Source organism: Mytilinidion resinicola, assembly GCF_010093595.1.
Source record: "Mytilinidion resinicola strain CBS 304.34 unplaced genomic scaffold BDZ99scaffold_16, whole genome shotgun sequence".
In the NCBI taxonomy this organism is placed as follows: domain Eukaryota; kingdom Fungi; phylum Ascomycota; class Dothideomycetes; order Mytilinidiales; family Mytilinidiaceae; genus Mytilinidion; species Mytilinidion resinicola.
The window spans coordinates 1124816-1148573 of NW_022985452.1; the positions used below are offsets into that span (position 1 = coordinate 1124816).

Here is a 23758-nt window from a genome sequence, read left to right on the forward strand (position 1 = left end):
CGGGGTGCTGCAAACCCCGGAGACAGGTGCAGTCTGCAGCGCACCACCATCGGCGTTTACAGCACCACCCTAGGTAATTGGATGGTTGCGTTCTTATCTTCAAACCATGAGCCCCAAAGAACAATCAAGAGACTGGGCTCGTGTAATTCGAAGTCTATGCTATTCTAATCATTACAAGGAATACTCGGACGCTGTCCTCCTTTAGTTAAAATCCGTTGAACCCCAATCTGGTTGGTCCCTTATACCACCCACCACTCTTCCCATTCCCATCCAACCGCGGAGTATCTCGATATCGTCAAGAAGAAGAAAAATGAACAGCTCAGGCAACAGAAGACGGCAGGCTTGTTCCAATTAAACCCAGAACTCAGCTAGGAACAGTCTCAAAACAGCTTGCGGTATGCCCGCCGACATACAACAATGTCGCACCCAAGAAGAAGAAAACAAAAAGGAAAACAGCAAAGCTCCAACCTATGCTCGCTATAAAAACGTAGGAAATGCCGAGGTTTTTGCGCTTTAAAAGTTTTCCGCAAAACGCAATCAAAAACGCCCGTAGCCTAGCCGCCCAAGAACACCTCGTGATAATAGGCTGCATAACATGATGAGGAGTACTAGACACTGAAAAAGGGAATCGATCGGAGAGGTTGAGTGAGGATAGAGAAGGCGACATTCGTATCGTGTGCTATCTGTGAGCTAGACGGTAGTCCCTCAGCCCTCCATTAGCGTTTTGGGGTTCTTTCCTAAAATTTCCAGGCACCGGCGGGCGAGACTGACGACTTCGCCTTCACCGTCATCGTTATCTTCGTCGTCGGACTCGATGTTGCGATCTGCGATATCCGTGACCATCTGCACGATCTCGTCTGACTTTGATATCAGACTTAGTAGGTTTGGATCTTCGGACTCTAGCAGTTGGAGAAGTGTCCAGATGGCGATGTGCTGGAAGGTTGGATCGCCGCTAGCTAGGAATCGTCGAAGATAGCCGTGGATACCACCAGAAGGCTCGGTCCAGTTCTCCAGGAATATCGAGTAGTTACCCACTGCTGCTCGTTAGTCAAGACGCATAACATATTTTGTTCGCTGCGTTACCTTTCGACGACAGATTTCCAAGAGCCGCCGCACTGTTCCCTTGCACTTCTATGCTCTCGGACTCGGTAAGAGGGATCAGAACATCAAACACCCCAAGGTCGAGAAGATGGGGCTTCAGTTCGTCGCTCAGCGCCAGAACTGCAATAGCGGCGGTCATCTCGGACTGAACCGGCAGTCGTACGTTCAAGACGAGCTGCTTGCATTTCTGCACTGCCCCGGCTTCCAGAACCAGTTGTTTGTTCCTGTCGGAGCTTGCAGCCAAATTCCTAAGAGTGGAGATTGCGTGGCATTGGATCTCGTCATTTTCGGTTGACCCTAGAAGCTCGACCAGGGGACGGAGGAAGCCGGCATCAATAATGGGCGACTCATTGGCGGGGTGAATAGAGATGTTTCGGATGCAGGCGACGGCGGAGAGTATGAGGGGAAGGTATGATGACTGGAGAAGGCGAAGGAGAGAAGGCAGTCCTCGCGCGCGGACAATCTCGAGCTGGTATCGTTCGTCTGACGCCAAGTTCCTCAACGCTAATGCAGCCTGGCACTGTACTTTTGGGGATGAGGAATCCATCAGGTGGACTAGGGAGTGCACCAGGCGCCCTTCGGTCTGAGCGAGTTTCAGACGGTTGGTGGCATCCACGGCTATGTTGCTAAGAGCGGTCGTGCAGTAGTATTGTACATCGACGTCGGGCGAAGTAAGGAGCTGGACAAGGACTGGAATCGCGCCGGCATTCACGAGCTGTTGACGGTTGTCATCTAGAGATGGTTATTAGCAATCAGTCTAGTAACACGCAAGGTAACCGAGTCGTACCAGAGTGTGTCATGTTTAGCAACGCGCCTGTTGCGTTCCTTTGTACTCGCATATCCTTGGACTTTGCCAGCCTAGTCAACGGGCCCAGTGCTCCTGACCTCGCTATCTTGGCCTTGTTCTCCTCGTGTGTTGCCAAGTTGGTGATGCACCCAACCGCATTGCACTGTACCTCGACATTGGGCGAGTTCATTTGCTTGATGAGAGGGTTTAGCCCCCCCAGCGACACAATGGCAACCTTATTTTCCGCTGCTGAGAGTCAGTGGTGTGCTTCACAGAGGAGATGTAGCACGTACTGTTCACCGCCAAGTTTCCGAGCGCCGCGCTTGCAGCCCGCTGCACCTCGATGTCGGGGTTCTGGAGGAGGAATAGAATGGGCTCCAAGGTATCGCGATCGACTTCTCGTACATCTATAAAATGACATTATTAGAATGTGTCGTATTGGACCGGAGGAAATAAGTACCTCGCTCCGTAATCTCGGCGAAGGTCAGACTGGCGCTCCGCTGTAGGTCGATGTTGTCGGAATAGACGAGAGTGCTCAGCGCGCGGAGGGGCTCTCCAGAGAAGAAGTCTGTCTCGGCTCGCTGCAAGTTTGGATAAGCTCCACTGATTATGATTGATAGGTCGCTGGGGCGCGTACGTTTTCCAAGAAGCCCAGGAGGTCGGCAACGGCTTCTCGCTCGCTATCCGCGAGGACGGGATCATACAGGCTGTCTTTGGAGCGACCTGGGAGCACGATTAGCATGGCAAGAGGACATAGCAGTCGGGGCGCTACCTCCGCAGCAGGACGCAAAGAGCTTCGAGCAGAGGCTTGGGAGCCCCATTGTGGACGTCAGGGCCCAGCGGCCACTGTGAACACGGGGTGGTAGTCGGCAGCAGCTCCAAACGTGGGAGCAGCTGGGCAGGCGAGGCAGCGGGGAGCAGAGAGCAGCTGGCGGGTATGGATACGTTTTGCGGGATGCGGGATGCGGGATGCGGCGGTGATAATATGCAGTGTCTTGGAACAGCGTCGTCGGCGCCAGAGGTCCAGTCGACATGGAAATAGGCAGGCTTGGCGCTGCACAGGCCGCCCGTCTGCAAGAAGGCGCCACAGCGCAGCCGGCACAACACACCAGCCCTATTCACGGTGGAATCATGCGGCAAAGGGCCCTTATTGCGCGCGGTCGTGTGGCCACGGCTCGTCGGGTGCGCGCCCGACCTGACCTCCTGTGCGGCCGAGCAGCGCCCTCCAGCGAGCAGACTGCAGAGACAGCCCACGTCATCGTGCCTCTGGCACGGCTAGAGCTGTGCTGCCTCACGTTCAACACCACCTCTGCTCGGCCAGCCTTACCGCTGGTCTGGGGCCAGAGACGCCCCATCGTCGGGTGGTGCTCGGGCCGAGTGCTGCGAGCCGGCCCTGCGTGCACACGGCGGCCGTCTTGGGTTTTGTGGGGGCACTGCTCCCGTCGCCCGTTTATCTGGCATGGGCTTGGACGTGAATGTGATAGTTGCAGACGCGTCTGAGCAATAGCGCAGCTCACACGTCTCTGTGCAGAGCCACAAGGCTGACCGTCCCAGCCCAGGGTCCAGCACATGACGGCCGGCACACCGGCGTTCTCTGCTAAAAAACTCGAAAGCGGATCTGTTACGCAAAACAAGGGTTTTTGTATGTAAAATCCCTTGTTCTACGCACGATCGTGTCCAATCCGTACAGGGGGGATACTGTACGTCAATCACGCCAATCCCGCCTGGCGGACGAGGCCCACAGGCCTCTCCGCACCGTCCGTTCACTCGCGCCCGTGAGACGAGACTCGGTGGTTGTGCCTGCCTGGATAGGCTCGCACTGGCCCGCCATGGCCAATGGAGCCAATTTTCCCCTCACGTGCAGCAGAAAGTCAGGGTCGTCCGCTTAGCTCGCCTTTCTCCGCCCTGCAGCCCATCAGTGGAGCGTGGGGGAGGCGTTGATCGTCCATCGAAGTCGGCGCGACAAAGACCTGCCGTGCCTGCTATCTGCTCTTCACTCCACCACCGCCCTATTCACCACCGCCTCGCGCGCCCATACCGTCGCCGGCATCGTCGCCCTCTGCCGCCCAAGCAGCTGCCCACTGGAAACCCATCGGCACGCTGTGGCTAGGCAGCCGCGGAGCTGGTCGCACGGCGCGACGGCGCGCCAGCCCGCGATTCCATTACCCTCTCGTCTTACGAGCCGCACCCCACGGCTCCCTTAAAAGCGGTGCTGCCCTCCCCGAGGGCGGTGCCCAGAGAGAAGTCCCAGGTCGATGCTATGGCACCGTACTCGTCCTCTCACAATTTCCAGAAACTCAGGCTCGACACAAAGCCCGCGCAGAAGACCGTCTCCTCCGCCTTTGCCTCGATCCCCCGCCACGAATCGCAGCGTGACGAAGACGCCTCGCTGGCCCTGACTACACCTGAACTCGCCGAGCCAGATTCGCACTTCTACCATGGCAAATCGTGGCACACCGTGGGGGACGATGTCGGGGGTGGCCGACGCCCATATGGCTCTGCTACCGGATCGAGCCCCGAGGACATCGAGGCTGCCTTTCGCAATAGAAAACCCTCCGTAACCTTCGATAGCCAAGTCACTCTAGACAGCGGAAACCGTCTCGCCATGCATTCCCCTCTGCCAAGGCCAGGAGTTCCCACGACGCTGGAAGAATTCCCAGACCGTGAAGAATACTTCAACGAGTTTGCGCCTCTTGATCGAGGGAGAACTCTTACGCAGGAGCCACATTATCCCATTTCCAGAGACGACCTCAATGGTTTCAGTGCGCACCAGGGTTTCACCGAACACGACCACGACCACGTTGCGTCGCTGACGTCTGACACCACCGCTTCACCACTGCTGGAGGAGGTACATACGCCGCTGGATTCCTCCATGGAGCTCTTGCTTTCGCCGCTGCCCGCTACATCGCCTATTGATCTACCTTTCTCGCTATCCAAACGCAACGGATCCCATAGATCAGTTAGAAGCTACCGATCCGAAATGAGCGAGGGAAGCGCCCGCAGGCCCAACCGTCGAACTTCGACACGCACCGGCCGCTCCCTGCCGTCACAATCCCCGGCATCTGCGTTTCTTTCGCGGATGCATTCCAAGGACGCCCCCCTCCAGGCGACGGAACCTGATGACGAAGGACAAGAGATTGCCGACGGGAGCGGACACATAATTGGAAAGACCATAGGCTTCGGAGGCTTCAGTGTCGTCAAAGAGGTCGCCACGATGGAATATGGCAAGAAGGTTGTGTATGCTGTGAAAATTGTGCGAAAGCTACTCAAGGACACAGCCGAGGCTGAGAACGAACAACTGCAAACCCAATTCGAGCATGAGGTCGAGATTTGGAGATATCTCAAACACCCGTACATTCTGCCACTTCTGCGAGTTTACAGCACCGAGTTTGCGACCTTCTGCATCACAACCAAGATCTCGGGTGGTACCCTGCTTGACGTCGTCCGAGAAACAAACAAGCAGAATCACAACGGCCTTGAAGCACGACACGCTAGACGGTACGTGTATCAGCTAGCCTCTGCAATACGGTATCTTCACAACGACGTTACCGTAGTTCATCGTGATATCAAGCTCGAGAACTGCTTGGTCGACATGTCTGGACCGAATGCCTTCCCTGATGGAGGGGATATCCTCTTGTGCGACTTTGGTATGGCAGACTTTGTAGTGAGCGATCAACGCGACTCGGTGGAACCGCACACCCAAAACCACAACCAAAATATTGGCCCTTCCGAAACCAGTACCACTGTCGCTGGGAGTCTTCAGTATGCCGCACCCGAGTTGTTTGGAGCCCAGACACCAGTGTTCTCAACCGCGGCGGACATGTGGGCATTTGGAGTGGTTATTTATACCCTAATCACCGCCCGTCTGCCTTTCAACGAGGGGATGGACGCGAAGACTACCGAAAAGATTCTGAACAACGAGTGGGATCTTGAGCGGCTCCGTAGTGGGAGAGCTATCACACACAATCCGCTAGCTGCGATAGCCCTCGTTAAAGGGTGCTTAGAGCTAGACGTATCGAAACGTTGGACTATCAACGAAGTACTCCGCTCTCCTTGGCTGGAGGGCTGCGAACGACTTCTCGAGAACGTTGAGCGTTCTTGGATGCACAGATAACGTGCCCGAGAGGCATCTTGGAAGCCATCTGAACGTATTTACGACCATCTGTTGGAGTATTCCTTGTTTACGAGAGCCTTCATAAGAATTCCAGCGACCGGATCGGCGTCTCTTCATTTACGACTTGCCGTCATTTGCTTCTATGTTAGCGATACCCCGTCATTGTCATCATGATTTTCAAGCCGCAAGGTCATGTTTTGGTAGGGTTCTTGGATTGTCCGGCGTTGGTACTGATATATAATGTTTTTGGATTACGAAGTCTCTTGGATAGTTGTCGGTGAGACTGTTCAGATACCTATACAGCATTTTTCGCCTCTTTTTCTTCTTTGCTTCTACGAGGATACTGCACTAATATAAAAACTCGACTTACTTAGCTAATGATAATCCTTCCTTCAACGTCCCGGCTCATCGTTCTGATAGCATCGTCCTGGTTTTCTTCAGCCTATGCTCTGTTCTTGCCCCGGCTTCATGCAATCCCGGCACCATTGTCAACGAACCTTATAATCCAAATTGTGGGAAATGGTTGGAACGTGGTAGTCGGATGTAATGGTACATAGCCGGTTCCGTGCGTTTTTTGCATCACGAAAGCGCCAAACGACAAGCCTTGGAAGGGTCACACTGCGCTACTAATATACTGAAGGCTTTGGCGCAATTAATAATAGTCATGCTGGCAGCTACCAGCAACGCCTTTCTCAGGTAGAGCCTCTGGCCCTAATGTCCGTCTTAGAAGCCAACAAAAAAGGAATGCATCCGTCCACTCCTGTGTGTACAAGTGAGATAGATGTAAGAAGTGATCGTGCGGAGTGGCATATAGCGAATAATCGGACTTTGTGACCTGATGAAAAAATAGGCCCTGTTGTCCGTCGAAGGTGAGTAAAGTATATACTTGCGTTGTAACCTGGAATTTAGTTATTCTCCGTGCCTACTACATCAGAAGTTCCCCCGAACACCCAAGATCCGCCTGCATAAGCGCAAGGAGGGGCCCTGGTAGCCATCTGGCCCACCCCATCACGAATCTCACTACCCCGGTGGATCTGTATGCAGCGCTTGATGTGCATGCAAGCCACCCTAGCGCGACACACGACCTTCCATGGCATCAGCTGTGAGCCGCTTTCACGACACACTCCCGTTCCCAGATCTCTCCCCCGCTACGATTGCTTCTGCAGGAGCTAATGCCACGCTATTGCCGCCGCGCGATGCTAAAACCTTTCGCGTGGTCTATGGCATGCCGACCTTCTCCCGCCGTGACCTCCATGCTTGGACGGCCGGCCCTGGCCAAGTCGTCTTACTACCTGCATGCTCCCATCTGCTATCATCTCTGAACATCACGGACTCAACGGATATTAAAGGCCTTCCTCAGCAGGTCCCCAGGTCTCTTCACAGTTAATCACAGCCCCAAGTCACACGCAGCATGCTACACCACGTTCAGTCAGAAACGCGGAGCAACCGCAATCCCGCAGGAGTTGCTACATGGCCATTCCCCTCGCAGGGTTTCCTTTAGTGGTACGGTTTGTGATTTTTGAATCCCGATGCTATCTTTCTGTGCTTCTAAACATCCGACTTTTGCATACTGTTTGGCTTCTATCTTGCCCTGTTTCTGATATGAATGTCCTAAAAACATCAATTTCTTCATCGCCCCGACACCCCATGATAAGTGCCATTTATCTCGCTACGTTGTTGATGTCTCTTTCCGCCCAATGATGATCATTTGATGCTTCCGCAATGCTGAAAACCGCGATTTCCAAGCCAACAAGCCTTGGCTTTGCTATGACAGCATTTCTAGCTTTCCAGTTCTTTTCGAGTACTACCAACTCTTCTCGGCAGTCTTCCAAATCATCAAGCAATGCCTTGCTACCGTGTTCTTTCCGAGACTTGGAACAATACCGTAGCTCGGCTCAATGGCAGTGAGCTGATAGTTGAAATATGTACATACGATTGAGTATGCATAAGGAACGATCTGTTCGAGTTCTTGGAAAGAGCACGGCAATGCTGCCCTTCACTCACCCGTAGACGGGTTTCGAGGCAAAAAGGTTCGCGCCTGCCCCACAACAAGAGGTGAGACCCTTGGACCGCGGGCTTCCTGAACCTTGGGTGAATACTCACGCTCCCCAGGTCATACGGACCTCGGCGCTCCGGCATAGCACCTCACCTCGCTGCTACATCTATAAATTGGCCTGGCTGGGCTCCTGGACCCGAACAACAAACTCCAGAGGACGCTCACTGTACATCTCCAGCATCTTTAATCAATCCACTCCAAGACGCTCACTCTGCATCACCAGGATCTTTGATCCTGCTACTCCAGAGGGCGCTCACTCTATATTGTCAGTCTCCTCAATCACTCAACTCTGGAGGGCGTTCACTTACTCTGCCTCACCAGTCTCCTAATCAATCAGCCCTAGAGGACGTTCTCTCTGCATCGCCAGCATCCTCGACCGCATCCGGCATAATGATTCCTACCGTCGGTCTGATACTCTCGCTCCTCCTGGCCTTCGTCACGGCCCAATCCGTCTTCACTCCTGCTCGACCACCCTCGATCCCCTTGGCCGTCAAGTCTCCCTACCTATCTACCTGGCTTCCTGCCGGGGCATCTGGCACGGATGGCGGGTACCTGCCTGGTCATTGGCCTACGTTCTGGGCGTAAGTTGTCCCCCTCACGACAAGACCTCTTCACCGGCATCACTGACCCGATATCGCAGTGGACAAGTTCTTGGATGGGCTGGTATCGTTCGCGTCGACAACACGTCATATGTGTGGATGGGAAACCCTCTTGGGTTCAACAACCTTACCAACCAGACTTCTGCCGAATACACGTCAACGAGCAGCACCTTCACCATGGATGTTGCTGGGAAAGTCTTCTTGACGGTCAAGTTCCTCTCGCCCGTCTACCCGAATGATCTCAAGCGCCAATCTTTGATCTTCTCATACATGGACGTTGAAGTTGTGTCGGCAGACGGGAATGACCATGACATACAACTGTACACAGACATCTCGGCAGGTAAGTTTTCTCGAGTGGTGACCAGCATGAAGACCGACTGACTCAAGCTCCTAGAATTCGTCTCTGGCGATAGAGGCGACGTCGCAGAATGTAAGTGCAGCAATTTTACCTTCTTGCTTACGCCCCATTTCCGAATGATGCTCTACTATAGCCGATGATCTAACCGTCACAACATAGGGGACTCCGGCAATGCCGACGACGTTGTGTTCCACAAGATCTGGAAGCAAACTCCACTGCTCTTCTCGGAGAAGAACGATCAGAGTGAATGGGGTAAGCTATCGCTCTGACTCCGATCAAAGGTTCCAGTATCGCTGACATTTTGGCACAGGCAACTGGTACTACGCTACTGACGGTGTAGACGGCCTCAGCTGGGCAACAGGCGCAGACACCGATGTCCGAGGCAGCTTTTCGCAAGACGGCAGACTGAGCGATACGAAGGACACCAATTGGCGTGCGATCGACGACCATTGGCCAGTATTTGCATTCTCTGTTGATCTTGGCTCAGTCGGCACGGATTCAGCGAATGCGCTCTTCACTATCGGTCTATGCCAAGACGATGCCATTCAGTTTCTCGGAAAATCCGGTGTCGTTTCGCTGCCGTCCTTGTGGAGTGACTTCTTCGATGAGGATGAGGATGCGGTAAGTCGATTGCCGTGGCATTTTGAAAGGCCTACAACTCACTGATTCCAGCTCACTTTCTTCCATCACGACTACGACAACGCGGTCAGCAAATCTTCCAAGCTTGATGGCAAGATTGCCGAGGATTCTGTCGCCGCAGCTGGAGCGGACTATCTCACCATCACATCGCTCACCGTCCGTCAAGCCTTCGGCGGCCTTGAACTTGTCGGCACCGAGAAGAAGCCTTACCTTTTCCTAAAAGAAATCTCCTCAGATGGCAACGCCCAGACCGTCGACGTCATGTTCCCGGCCCACCCAATTCTCCTCTATACGAACCCGCAGCTACTCAAACTGCTCCTAGATCCGCTATTCGAGAACCAGGAATCTGGGCACTACCCAAACAAGTGGTCAATCCACGACCTTGGACGCAGTTTCCCCAACGCAACGGGGCATCCGGAAGGTGATGATGAAGCGATGCCACTTGAAGAGTGCGGCAACATGCTCATCATGACCCTGGCATACTGGCAACAATCCGGCGATAGCCAGTACCTCCGCGAGCACTACAAGATCCTCGACCAGTGGACGCAGTACCTGATCGACGAGGCGCTCATCCCCAAGGAGCAGCTCTCCACGGACGACTTCGCAGGAGCCCTTGTGTAAGTCTCCCACCTCCCATCTCCACTCCCAACATCCACTAACACACCCGCAGCAACCAAACCGACCTCGCCCTCAAAGGCATGATCGGCATCCAAGCCATGGCCAACATCGCCGACATCACCTCCTACTACGCCGACGCGCGCAACTACACCGCCATCGCCGCCTCCTACATCAAGGAATGGCAGACGCTCGGCATCAACCACATCGCGACCCCGCCGCACACAACCCTCAACTACGGCAACAACGCCTCCTGGGGCCTCCTCTACAACCTCTACGCCGACGCACTGCTCAACACCTCGCTCGTGCCCGCCTCCGTCTACGCGCAGCAATCCGCCTTCTACCCCACGGTCGCAGGCACCTACGGCGTCCCGCTCGACACGCGCCACGCGTACACCAAGACGGACTGGCAGCTGTGGGCGGCGGCCGTCGCGAGCGAGGACACGCGCGACCTGTTCATCGGTTGCATTGCGAAGTGGATCCAGGAGACGCCGCTGAGCGTGCCGTTTACGGATATCTATGAGACGGGTGACGGCGGGTTTGGCGACGCGCCGCATTTCATGGCGCGGCCGGTTATGGGGGGTGCTTTTGCACTGCTGGCGCTGCCGAAGGAGGGGGCGCATGCGTGGTAGGTTGGTGCTACTGATGCTAATGGCTTAGGCGGGTTGAGGCTTGGTCGGCTGAGGTTTGGTGTGTTGAGGTTTGGTAGGTTGAGGCTTGGTGGTTAATGAAGCCGCCCTATTCAGGGAAAGCCGTGGTGCCGGTGCGGCTGGCAGTTTTGCGGGAGTTGGTGGTCTCTTTTGGTTCTAGGATGGACTGGATAGGGGGTGGGTGAATCATAATCTTATCTCCTAAGTTTTGATGTGGTTTTGGTGATGTGGGGGGTGATTCGGTGCTTTTGAAACGATGAGTAGGATGTGAGATTTGAGAGTATGTGGATTGGACGAGACGCCCGAGCGTGGATTCCGAGTGTCCGATACTGGGAGGGTTCCCCCAACCCTTTTTTTTTTTTTTTTTTTTTTTTTTTTTTTTATAAAATTGAGTTCGTGATGAGATTATCGAGGCCATAGATTAGGATTTGCATCCTACGTGTTAGGTAAGGAAGGTTAGATTCTCCCGAGGGCGCTCCAATAGTCTCTCAGACCTTTGGATTTAATGCATTGTTTCGTGGATGTGGATCAGTCCCACGTCTTGCGTTCCGGGTCATGAGCGCTCGATACTGTCAGGAGTCCTCCAGAGGGCCCTTCTAAAACGAAATCAGATGCGAATCTCGGGCCTGAAACTTGCCCTTGCAGCTTGAGTGCCGGAGATGGAGTGTTTGCAGCCGTCGGGAGTGCTTCAGGGCCTCCTCCGCTATCCCAGCTTCGTTGCCACATCCGCGACAACGCGAATTGCACTAGGGTCTGGAGGCCGGTGGATGAGTGCTCTCAGGAAGCAGAATCGAATGCAACATTTCTAGGCGTTTGAATCAGGCGCACGGCTTCAGCGTGTGGATGATGAGTGCTTTCCACGATTAAGGGGCCTCCGGCGCACTGTCGAAAGTCTGTATGGGGGTGCATACTAGACTGTGTAAATTGGAGTCGTAGTCTGCTACTATGGCACTACTCCAACCTAATCTCTGAATGGCCAATTCTTGAAGGAGCGGTGTATGCACTGCGTCTGACAATAGCAGCTACTGAAACCGGCGATGTGATTCGGGAGGTTCGACAGAGCGGACGAAGCTGAAGATCTCAGGCTGGCTGATGCTGTGATAAGGGCCTAGATTTGGCTGGATAGATTAAGGTAATAGCTAAGCCACATTTGATACATTGTAGGGATTACTGGGTGAGAATCATGGGGAAATAGACAGGCTAAAGTATGGCTAGCGTTGGGGTTGTAGGGCTGAAGACGTGGTGGAGCTGAGTGGAATCAGAACTGGGAATTGGAGAAAGACCAAGATGGAATAGTGGAAGTGCGCTATTGGAAGACGTCGACTGGATTTATCTCCTTAGCTAAAGAGGGGTTGTGTGAGTTGTTCATGCGCACTAGTAGGGCTGAAAAGATGACACGGCTGATAGGGGAGAGCCCTGGAGATTGGTGATTGGATGTAGGTAGACTATAGCGTTGAGGAGCTGGACAGAGCTATCTAGCAAAGCCACACTTATGCATTCTACGGATTAGTGGACGTGGTTGAGGTCGATAGAGCGTGGCTTATGGATTTGCAGTTGTCCATGCCTTGTCCGTAGAGCTGATAATGAGACGATGGCGCAGCTGAGTGGTATCGGGTATAGCGATTAAGTGGAAGCAGATACACAATTGGAAAATTGGTGTTGAAGGAGTATGGGTTGAAGATTGGGGCGATTCCCGTCGCTTGAGAGTGGTCAATGTGTTCTTTAGGGCCTACCCGTAAGGCTGAGAGCTAAGTGGAGTCGGACATGGCGATTGGACGAGAGGAAGGCATCGGAGGATCGCAGGATTTTGAAAGACAAGGATAGAGAAGAGCATGCAGGGGGTGCAAAATAGTAACGAGAAACAGGATTATTGAACAGTCAGTCAGCACAGCACATGCCAGTTCCAGGATGAGGCTTTTTGTCGAGACGAGAGCGTTTTTACATTGAGCGATGATGGAAGATTGATGAAAGAATGGCGCAATTGTCGATGAAACATGAATCATTGAAACGGTACCTGGGAATTCCTCAAGAAGAGATTCGCAACTGTAGATGCGAATCGTGCGCTTCAAATATGACTCCTGTCGGCAATCGCTCGGGCCGTCGTAAAGATGAAAAACGCCTTCTCCCACAACAAACAAATGACCCGAAGAAAACTTTTCCAGCTATTTTAGTTGCGTGCTTGAAAAGTAATTGCCGCAAGCAGCGTTAGTGGCGGCAGAGACTTCTAAAGCGAATCCTTCGGCGATGACTGAGGTGGGGCTGATGCGACATCGCTTGCGAAGAAGCCGCGATGCTTTGATCTCTTTTGAGGCTCCACAGCCTCGTGGAGTCGCGTTTCGAGAAAGTCGAGAATGAACCAGACGGACGCCTCCGATGGATGTAGTGGAGGCGAGAGGCGGTTGGCGTCGGGGCGGGACGATTATTGGCTAATTATCGAGTAACAGATTCCAGGGTTCGCACTCTATTGTCGAGTAATGGATTCAAGGAGTGTCTCCAAACGTCAGGGCCGGGTGGAGCATCTTACTCACCATGGCACGCTAGGCATGCCAGGCAGAGCACTCTGGTGGTCGCTTGTGACGGCCGGGCTCTTCCACGGAGTCACACAGGTGGAGCCGAGCAGCATGAGCCAAATGAGGCGGCCGTCACGCAAGGCGCCGTGGCAGCGGCGTGGCAGCGGCTGTTGCTGGCATTGGGCGACCAACACCAGAAAATTTGCCCGCATTACGTTATTTCACGATGCTTGGCATCCGCATCGAAGATGCTCGACGCCGCATGCAGCATCGGGAACTGCGCAGTGGAGAGAGCATGTTACACAGCAGGGCGCCGCAGGGCATATGCTGGCGCGTCCAGGCGGGCGCCTCGGAGAAGGTAGTCGTTTCTTTCAACAGGGGCAGCAATATGAAGACGCCTCTGCGGGGACCAAGAGGTCAGAGGGCGTCATCTGGGGCACAACTCGCGTAAGAGAGTGATGCTCGCGCTACGGATGTTCCCTGCCGTCGGTCCCAGAAAACATCCAAGCCACATGGGCGGCAGCGGCGAGCGCAGGCCGGAACAGCCGCCGTTGCCAGCTTGCACGTTGCGGAGTGCGTCTGGCGCGATGCCGTCGACCTGCATGGCCAGCGTCGAGCTGAGGTGGTGCGGCTGCAGATCGAGGTGTCGACGGCGGCGCAGATGTGCATTAGATGCCTGGGCGGGGAGACTCCGGATCGGATGGGCTGATGAATGAGGGGCTGACGATGCAGCGCACCAGCTGGCGGATGGTGTTTTCCACGGCCTGGAGGCATCACGAGAGCTCGGCCTCCTGACCTGGGCTGCGCCTGCCAATTGGAGCCCTGGCGCTTGATCTCAAAGCGCCGTCAGTGCGTGGTGCGTGCCAGACGTGCCCCCTGGCCAGCAGACGTGATTCTCCCTCACCGCACATGGAGCCACTAGGCTCAGCAACCGGTTTCCATTATGTACCAGCCGACTACAAGACCCAGACATCCCCAGCTCCATGGTGGCCTCAAACTCTTCTTTTTCTGCCGCCGCTGCGTCTGCCTCTGTTCCCTCTCCTCCAAGGCCTTCCCGAGCTCATATCTTTCAAGCATCCTTAGCGAGTGAATACTAGCCACACTGGGCCGAGCCACACCCTAGCTGCACCTGACGAACAAAAGAAAATCTTCCCTGCGCCGCTCCCCGCATTTTCCTGCCTGACGCAGCCAGCGCAGCCATGCCCGGCCGTCTCCTTGCGTTTGTCGGCAGGGCCACGCAGTCGTCATCGTCCTCCAAGCTCGACCATATCAACTCCTTCAGCCCCCCGCTGCTCCCCCCATATTCCGTTTCGCCTCCCCCAAGACAACGATCGATTGAACAGTCTAGCATGGAGCATCTCAAGCGCCACAGCCTCGGCGGCCGCCATCACTCCGACAAGAAGAGCCCCCGGGTCGAGCCCCACAAGCCCGCCAGCCTCGCCATGATCATCGAGTCACCGCCGCTCTTGTTCTACGCCTCCCCACAAAACTCCACGGGTGCATTGCTGTCTGGCCGCTTAAAGCTAGACGTTGCCGATCCCTCTATTACCGTCGACACCTTCGAGATGCAGCTGCTGGCCACTGTGACTAACAAGAAGCCCGTGGCTAAAGAATGCCGCGATTGTGCTATCCAGACCTCCGAAATCCACAAATGGATAATCCTCACTGCGCCCATTGCCCTCAACAAGGGCGAGCACCAGTATCCATTCAGCTCTCTCCTCCCCGGCCACCTCCCAGCGACCACCCATGGCTCTCTGTCTACGCTCGACTACCACCTTTTTGCCACTGCGACAACCTCTACTGGCGAGAAAATCACACTCGATCACGTGATCGATATCAAGCGCGCGATTCTGCCTCCGGCGACGGATAAGCACTCAGTGCGCATTTTCCCGCCCACTAACCTTACCGCGACCGTAAAGCTTCCAGGCGTCATCTATCCCATCGGTGACTTCAATGTCGAGATGCGCATCCAAGGCATCGTCACCAAGAAGCCCGACTCCCAGACCCAATGGCGCCTCCGCAGGCTGCAATGGAAGATCGAAGAAATTCAAAAATCCGTCTCACCTGCCTGCGCCAAACACACCAGCCGTCTCGGCGGCGACAACAAGGGCATCGCTCACGAGGACATGCGCGTCATTGCCCACGAAGACATCAAAACCGGCTGGAAGACCGACTTCTCCGCCGGCAATATCGAAGTCGAGTTCAAAGCCGCCGTGGACCCGCGCCGAACGCCCATCTGCAACGTTGAGAGCGAGAACGGCATGAATGTGCGACACAATCTCGTCATCGAGATGGTCGTGTCGGAGGAGTGGGCGCCGCTCAAGAAGCTCAACCAGCCGACACCCACGGGCTCCGCGCGTGTCTTGCGCACCCAGTTCAACCTCCTCCTCACCGAGCGCGGCGGCATGGGCATCTCCTGGGACGAGGAGCAGCCGCCCATGTACGAGGACGTGCCGGCTAGCCCGCCTGGCTACGCCGCCCCGGTTACCGTTGAGGATTACAGCGGGGACTTGACGGAACTGGATCATGAGGTTGAACGGCTTAGCCTCGGGTCTTAAGTTTACGTTCTTTCCTTTGCTAACTCCTTTCCCAGTGTCCTTACTGGTTCACATTGTTCGACGAGATCCCTCCTGTCGATTGGATGTCATGCGGATGCACCGTTAGCGAACAGTGCGCAACTGCATTTGACGAAAATCACATCTTTCCTTGGAATAGCGTTCGGCGGAGGATATACCCCTGGTCTTTCTATAGGAGTTTGTTTACACGGAGGCATCTTGAGTTGAGCCCAGCGGAGCTCCTCATCGGATCAGGGACATTCGAAAGTACTGTACATGAATGCATAATGCGATTGCATGCCACAATCTATACTTCATTTTTCATCTAATGATTGTGAGGACCGTCTTGAAGGGGGCGATTCTGAAAGGGACTAACTTCTAGCATAGACGGCGGAGTGGCTCCCCTTCGTCCCTCTCATTCACAACTCCCTGAAATTATGATCAGATTTTGTGGATCACAACGATGACATGCCTAAATAAACTTCAAACTCGCGAACTGGCTCCCGTTTATCTATCCTAACATCTTACAATCATCACCAAATCCTCTGCCCAATTTGGCATGCCACGTTCCTTACGATCCAAGAGATGCCGTAGATTCAAGCCAAGCGACAAAAGAATCCAAACTCACCCTGGATTTCAAACCTCTTCTATCTGTCTTCTTTCCTAAGTCTAGGTACCAAACCAGCTCCCGTACTACCTACCCAGAACCCGAAACTCAAGCCTGAAGCCTAAGGTGACAAACACCATCCTTTTGCACCCTTGGATATTTTTGGAACAGTAATATATCGTTTTAGCCCCGTGAAGCTCATGGAACGGGGAGGTCTTTGGTAATACGCGATGAAAACTGTAGAAGATAGAGCGGGAATTTAGCGGCTTTAAAGAGACGAGATGTCTTATGAACATTAAGAACGGCGGTGTTTTGCTGAAAAGCACTAGAGAGTGGTTGGCACGAGGTTCAGCTGATGGGAGGTCCAAGAAATAGTGAGATGGAAATATCAACATATTATGTACCGGTGTGCCAACTTTAGCATCTTGGGTTCTTACAAACGCTGACCACAGTCACGATGTCGTCGGCTTCACAAAGGACGGCCCCATCGCTTTAAAAGGACAGCCGCGTCGTCCGACGCCGCACTCGGAGCGGGTTTGTGCCAAAGACCATGATCCCGGCGCCCCGTGCAGCGCAGACTAATGCAGGTACAGAAATACGACTGCCGTTGCCGTCAGCAAAGCCGTTGACTAAGCTTTACATGCCTGCACTTCAATGGAGACGCTTTCGATAGCGCGAGGCTTATCAAGATGGAACAGCTCAGGCTACGACGGATGGAGGTGGATGAGCAGCTGATTGCGGCGAAAGGAGACACGACAGCGGCACACCCACGGAAGACAGTGGGCTGTCGGTGACGCGTCAGTGGCCGGAGCAAAGAGAGTTCCGATCAAGCATCGGGGACCCTGTGCGCATCGTTTCGAAGGAGCCGGACCGCGATACGAGGGCGGCGCTTTCGCCGAGAGCCGCATGGAAAGGGGACCTCGATGATAACGCTGTAGATGCATCGCTCTGGGAAGGATTTCAAGGACGAGTGTTTCAGGACAGAGATGCGGCGCAGCGAGGCATCTAGGCAGCCTCGTGATGCCTCCTTTATCTGCCCCAAGCATCGCAGCGAAGCTGAATTGAGCGAAGAAGTCGGCTGGTTGGGCTTTTGATCCCCGTAGTGGCCGTTGAACGACACCCTAACGGGCTGGCTGGCATCCGACCCACCACTCAGACGGCGCCATCCGCAACCACTATCGGGCGGCGCACATCCCTACCGCTTCCACGGCTTCAATTCGTGGTCGGGGGTGCAGCTGCAGCCCACGAGAGGCGCTTGGAAATTGCTCCATGATAGCTACTGCCCGGCCTCTTCATCAACGCTTGCCCGGCCTCTTCGGCACTGCGTAATCCATTTCCTCTTGTCCCTCTTTCTCGTGCTTCTTTTCCCACACCACTACACTCGTTTACTTTACGGCGGCTGGTCTACAGAGCATTGCCTTATCTACCCAGAAATACATACGTCCCAGATCCTGTGGCTTCGTTCGTCTCCCCGCTTTGCTCCGACGCTGCATGCATCGCGCCGCCTTTTGATACCTCCGGCCTTGCGCGTTCGACAACGCCTCCATTACACGGCAACGAAGTTCCCACGCCTACCACCAAGGCGAATCTGCGTGTCTGTTCTACCTACGGAATCATCGTAGCCGTCACTCCTTATCTAAGACACTTTCCTTCGTACGGAGCCTCTCGAACGCTCGTTTCGCAGCAGGACTTGATCCATTTTCGCTCTTTCCGCCCTCCTAGGTTCCGAAAATCTTTTGGATCGAACAAAATAGCTTGGTTGGTGAACCCAAGCATACATACGACAACAATTGAGAAGCGACTTGCCAGACTAGCGACCATCTCATAAGTTTTGGGAGCCTCGAATTCCAAGTCTGCTGTCTTTGAAACTTACGATCACGAGGCTGCCATTGGAGCCTCACAGATCTACTATCTCTCTCGGCTAGTTCCATTGGATCTGGAAACAATCTTAATCAGCAACGATGCGCCTCGCAGCATTCACTTCGCTCCTCCTCCCCGCGCTGGCAGCTTCTCATGTCTTAATACCTCGCCCAGCCAGCTCACCAGCGACAGCTATTCTCCCAACTGCGACACCAACGAATGTGCTAGCTTCCACAATTATTCTACCACCTGCGCCAGCACCGACAACCGAACCAAATCTTGAGTAAGTCCTTTTACTACGTTTCATCTCATCTAACCTCAGACATTGGCCTAACATACTGTAGACTGCGCGAAGTCGTCAATGGCGTCGCCGGCGTACTGACTCAATCCGATGCTCCCGTCGTCAGCACCCAATGGGTTGAGACCACCATCAAAGGCGTCAAAACATGGGTCGCCGTCATCTACACCCAGACCTTCGCCCAAGTACCGGACCAGCTCCCAACGTACATAGGCAAAGGCGAGATCGGATTGGGGACATTGACGGGAAAGGTCGGGGTGACAAAGACAGTCGCTGCGGGCGCAATAGGGACTGCGGTAGCGGGTGGGTGGAGGAGAAATGTGGTGGCAGCGGGAGTGGTGGCTGCTGGCTTGATGGTGTAGTGACGGAGAAGAGATCTCGGACGGTCCTGGCCGGATTTGAATGAGTACGATCGAAGCTCTTCCTCGACTCTACAACATTGAGACTCTCACCTAGACCGGAATCCTCGTACGCGAACACTGGCCCATACCTGTGCAGATCTCCAAGCTACCCTCGCTACTTACCCTACGAGCATAAACGACGACATCGAATCTTCTTTCTTCGCCTCCCTCATTAAGCACGCCTTTCTGATATCTTGTTTCGACTTTGGATACACTACACCCACAATTCCGCTCTTTCTTACCACAGCGCTCATCTGATTCTTCATGTTTCTTCAGCGTCGGCGTTTTCCAAGACCGGGGTTTTCGCGCCTTTCATTACGCCCTTTTCGTTGCAACCTCACTGTCGTCTCTCGATGTCAGGACACGAGCAGCTGAATTCCCTTCTCACTTCTTGGCTCAAGATTTGGAGACCATCATGTTATGGTCATGGCGGATCGCAACAGAAAGGATCGGTGGGCTGATGTCTAACACTGAGAGTCATTCGGCCCGACTTCGATATCATGGATGTATGTTAATTATGCGCAATTGAAAACAGTGGAGCAATTAGCATAATCTAGATTTCATCACGAATAGAAGCTCAGATACCCATTCGAGAAGCAGATCAAGAAGTTTGAATGCGACGAAAAAGACTCGCGACAACGGATCTAGGAGACCTGTCCGCTCCGGCCTCAGCCGAGACGCAACGATAGAAAAATAGCTCGCGGATTATATTAGCACAAAACCGTTGAATCATGGAATTGTGGAACCCGACCCCGTTATATAAGGTTGGTAGACCGCTTAATCACACCACAGACAGCACACCTACCCTTCGACCTGCTTACCGCCGGCCTCGCCCGCGCCATCGGAGCAAGTCGGGAGCACACAGCACAGAGTATACTCCGAGCTTCGCCCCTGGCGGCCCTGTTTCGACTTGATGCGTTATCAGCTCAGGAGAGCGGTGGAGAGACGTCGTTGCGGTGAGGTCGCGTAGGAGAGGTGCTGTTACTTTTCCGTCGCGGTTTTTGGCAGACGCGAGCGATCAGCAGCCGTGGACCCTGTGAAAATCCCATCGATAGGCGTTTCGTGGCGCCAGGGAGTCAGCTTTGTGCAAGGGGCCCGCCGGCCTAGAGCTGAGCATGATGTGCTGCTGCATAGGAGTGGATGGTTATATAAGAGGTGGCTTGCTGAAGCATGCTGAATATTCACACAAAGAAATCACTTCGAGCTGCAAAGGACGTGGGCGGTTGTTATTCGACTTCAGGATTGCTGGGCTTATCTGAAAGACTACTACGCTTGATCGAGTCAAGTGCTGCCATCCCTCCATCAACATATCTTGAGTTGAGGACGCCGTATATCAACGACGACGCGCACTTCATGCTGCAGACTTCATCATCTACCTCGCTGTCTTCCTCGCTTTCAACCTCGACCTCTTCTTCATTATCTTCAACTCCAACATCCTCCTCAGCAGCGTCATCACCGCCCGATTCGGCCTCCGCTCCCCCGTCTTCCATCTCATCACCCTCGAAACCCTCAACAACATCTACTCCAACTCCACCAACTCAATCGCAATCATGGACTCCTACGCCGTATTATACCACCCCCCACAACGCCAAGCGCCCACTCCCCCACCTCACCCTCACGATCCCCTCCTCCAACTTCAGCATCCAGAACCGGTCCTACCTGGGCTCGCACCCCCCGCCCACCGGAATCCTCAACCTAATGCCCAACGCCTCGCCGTACCCGCGTCCAACGCCACTCCCCTTCTAGCGCCCAAAGACGCCCCTCCAAACCCCCCGCTCTTCGAGTACCAACCATCCTCCCCCCTCCTCTCCCTCCCCGGCGAACTCCGCAACGAGATCTACGCCCTCCTCCTCGGCACCCCCGGCTCGCTGCACCCCGCCATCCTAGCCACTTGCCGCCAAACCTTCACCGAAGCCACGCCCCTCCTCTACGCGCACACCTTCACCGCGCACGCTTCGCTGCTCACCTCGCTCCCCTCCCTCGCCCGCCCCCCGCTCTCCGCCACCACGCCCGCGCCCGCCTACCCGCCCATCCTTTCCGCGCCGACCATCGCCCTCATCCGCCGCTGGACGCTGACGCTGCGCATCGACATCGACCCGCGCTTCAGCGCCGAGCAGGCGCGCGCCGCCTTCAGCGGCTGCGAGAGCCTCGAGATCGAGGTGCGGCAGAGCAGTTGGGGGGACTGCCCCGTGGAGCCGGCGCTGGCGCTGTTCGGGCTGGTGCGGGGCGTGAAGCGGGTTGTGATCCGGGGGGTTGGGGAGGAAGGGGAGGGGTTTAGGCGGGTGATGGAGGGGCTGATGATGAGTAAGGAGGTTAAGGGGGTTAGTTTACTGGGAGCAGGGTGTGGGGAGGTGCGGTGTCGGCGGTGTGGGTTTGTGGAAGTGAGGGGGCTTTATTGATTTTTAGATTAGAGGGTTATTTTGAGCGTTGTATTTGTATCATTAGAAGGGGATAGAGGATAGATTTGGGGGCGTTATGGGCATTTGTATCCTACTTAATTAGAAAGCATCTCAGTATCGATCTATTCAATGTTTAATCGTCTCAGGAGTGGAATTTAGGTATGACATTGTAGTTAAGTAATCTCGTCACCACAAGTACTACGAAACTTACTCGTATATACGTATGATCAGTCCTTATGCAGCTTGCAACACATACAGCAAACCATATACAGCGGATATGCCCTCCTCAGACTAATTACCCACATGCAGCCTGAAATGTGCAGTAGCCTCGCCAGATCGCCCTTCGATAGCCCGAGAAAAGAGAACACTTAGCCCCCATTCCATCCCATAAATGCCATAGCGACCAGTAGGGTATCATACACCCCCAGCTTCCTCCACATTATAAAAGAGAATAAGCAGTGAGACGAAACAATAACCCGCACCCTACCGTCCAGCATACTCACCATGCTATCCCACAAACCCACCTCAACAACCGAACTGCTCGCACGGTACTCAGCACCACCACCAAAACCGCGAAAGCAACCCCCATGCCATCTCTCACCACACCCACCAATCAACTCACGACTACTCCTCACTTGCTGCCTTGTCGCCGTCCTACTACTTTTAGTGCTTCTTTGCACCAGGCTTTCGCTTAACGAAGACCCTGTGTGACCGAAAATACCAATGAGCCGTTTCCGACGCAATTAACCCGAAGGTTAACAGGCTGACGTTAAAAACAGTGATGTAAAACTTCACATCGTGCTTACGCGCCCTACAGCCACTCGTCGCAGGCGGGTGATCCAGCGAGAAAAAGTACGTCTTGGCTGTCTCGTTCCCGTTCGGGCCCGCGGGATCCGGCGGGTCGCGCTGCTCCGGGACCGCGCACGTCTTCTTCACGTTGTAGGTCGGGCAGCGCTTGCGATAGTCTGCCTGCTTCGCAGGATCAGTCGAGTTGAAGTACGCCTTCACGTAGGAGACCGTGACGGCGGTGTCTGCGGCCGGCGGGCCGCCCGACCACTTGGGGTCGCCGTTGCTCCAGTGGTTGAGCACGAGATCGCCCGGGGAATTGGGGATGGAGACGTTCATGATGTGGAGGCAGTAGGAGTCGGCGTAGAAAGCGACACGGCCGGGGGACCAGTCGAAGCGGTACTCGTGGAAGGCCGTGTCGGGGGAGAAGGTAAGATTGGACTCTACGAAGTCGGGCGTGCCGGAGGCGTCGTAGCCGGCTTGGAGGGAGGCCGGGGTTTGGACGACGAGGTTGACGGCGCCGGTGTTGGGATTGGAGGGGAGGTGGAATTCGGAGGAGAGGAATTCCATGTCGATTTCTTGGGAGTCGTTGCGGAACTGGGAGTGTGTCAGTATTTTCATTGGAGGCGAGAAAGTGGAGGTAGAGATGAATATGGAGACTCGGTGGTATAGGGGAAGGGACATACCCAGAAAAAAGCTCCACAAGTCCCATTGACTTTCGACATCTTCATCCCTACACGGAAACTGCCATACAGGATATCGGTGCGGTTGGCAGAGATCTCAGCGGCCGGAATCATGCTATTGATGGGCTCGCGTGCCCAGAGCTGCAGACCAGCGTCGCCTCCATGGATGCTGTCACCAGCCCACGAGTAAGGATCCTTGAGCGGGTTGGTGACAACGTCCGACGTTGTAAAGTTCTTGCCGTATGGGCCACGTGAGTCGCTTGAGTTTACACTGTATTGCTGCCGTAACCAGTGCGCATCCGCCAGGTTGGTAGAGTGGAGGAAGTCGGTCTCGAAGAGCTCGGTGAAGACGCTGAAAGAACTGTCACCTACGGGGTCAACGGCAACGGAGAAGCCGCACTCGCAGACAGCTGACACTGTGGTAATTTTAGTATGTGTAGGCTGTTGTAGAGAGAGGGCAAGTGAGTAATACCTGATGCTGCGAAGGCGATGAAGAGGCATGGCCAGATGCCAAAGGCTTTTGTCAATGCCCACATCGCTGGGTGGGGGGAAAGCCAGGTAAGGATCGTTGTCGGGGTAGGGTAATGCAAAGAGTGGAGTTCAAGTGCAGTGACTAGTCAGCTGTGATGCAGAAGATGATACTATGAGAAATAGGGCAGTGGTCGCCCCGGGTTTGCTTGCAGGGCGATTGAGAGCTGCGCAGCGAGAACTAGATTCACGGAACTGAGGTTGATGGAATT

General features: G+C 54.6%; 6 protein-coding genes across 6 annotated transcripts; 4 read left to right on the forward strand and 2 right to left on the reverse strand.

The window, feature by feature from the left end:
• Nucleotides 1–705: 705 nt before the first annotated feature.
• Nucleotides 706–2857, reverse strand: BDZ99DRAFT_449381 (ARM repeat-containing protein; the record flags this gene model as incomplete). The annotated part of the gene is made up of 7 exons (XM_033718112.1): nt 2661–2857; nt 2526–2611; nt 2349–2469; nt 2182–2295; nt 1889–2134; nt 1084–1833; nt 706–1037 (listed from the first exon to the last, which is right to left on the reverse strand). The coding sequence occupies exons 1-7, from the start codon at nt 2707–2709 to the stop codon at nt 706–708; spliced, it is 1698 nt and encodes a 565-aa protein (XP_033573522.1). The 5' UTR covers nt 2710–2857.
• A 1218-nt stretch (nt 2858–4075) lies between these two features.
• BDZ99DRAFT_97486 (kinase-like protein) lies at nt 4076–6255 on the forward strand. Its single transcript, XM_033729082.1, has one exon. The coding sequence runs from the start codon at nt 4149–4151 to the stop codon at nt 6000–6002; it is 1854 nt and encodes a 617-aa protein (XP_033573523.1). The 5' UTR covers nt 4076–4148; the 3' UTR covers nt 6003–6255.
• A 2193-nt stretch (nt 6256–8448) lies between these two features.
• On the forward strand, nt 8449–10954 carry BDZ99DRAFT_538907 (glutaminase GtaA; the record flags this gene model as incomplete). The annotated part of the gene is made up of 7 exons (XM_033726658.1): nt 8449–8639; nt 8699–8997; nt 9052–9087; nt 9175–9267; nt 9326–9636; nt 9688–10271; nt 10325–10954. 7 exons carry the CDS (start codon nt 8449–8451, stop codon nt 10899–10901), a joined length of 2091 nt encoding a protein of 696 aa, XP_033573524.1. The 3' UTR covers nt 10902–10954.
• A 3439-nt stretch (nt 10955–14393) lies between these two features.
• Nucleotides 14394–16309, forward strand: BDZ99DRAFT_97825 (uncharacterized protein). Its single transcript, XM_033729083.1, has one exon. The coding sequence runs from the start codon at nt 14629–14631 to the stop codon at nt 15985–15987; it is 1359 nt and encodes a 452-aa protein (XP_033573525.1). The 5' UTR covers nt 14394–14628; the 3' UTR covers nt 15988–16309.
• A 2243-nt stretch (nt 16310–18552) lies between these two features.
• On the forward strand, nt 18553–21549 carry BDZ99DRAFT_523999 (uncharacterized protein; the record flags this gene model as incomplete). Its single annotated transcript, XM_033725852.1, has 3 exons — nt 18553–18734; nt 18796–19052; nt 20513–21549. The coding sequence occupies 3 exons, from the start codon at nt 18553–18555 to the stop codon at nt 21547–21549; spliced, it is 1476 nt and encodes a 491-aa protein (XP_033573526.1).
• A 421-nt stretch (nt 21550–21970) lies between these two features.
• Nucleotides 21971–23554, reverse strand: BDZ99DRAFT_510806 (concanavalin A-like lectin/glucanase; the record flags this gene model as incomplete). The annotated part of the gene is made up of 4 exons (XM_033724493.1): nt 21971–22143; nt 22356–22932; nt 23022–23434; nt 23491–23554. 4 exons carry the CDS (start codon nt 23552–23554, stop codon nt 22049–22051), a joined length of 1149 nt encoding a protein of 382 aa, XP_033573527.1. The 3' UTR covers nt 21971–22048.
• Between the last annotated feature and the right edge of the window lie 204 nt (nt 23555–23758).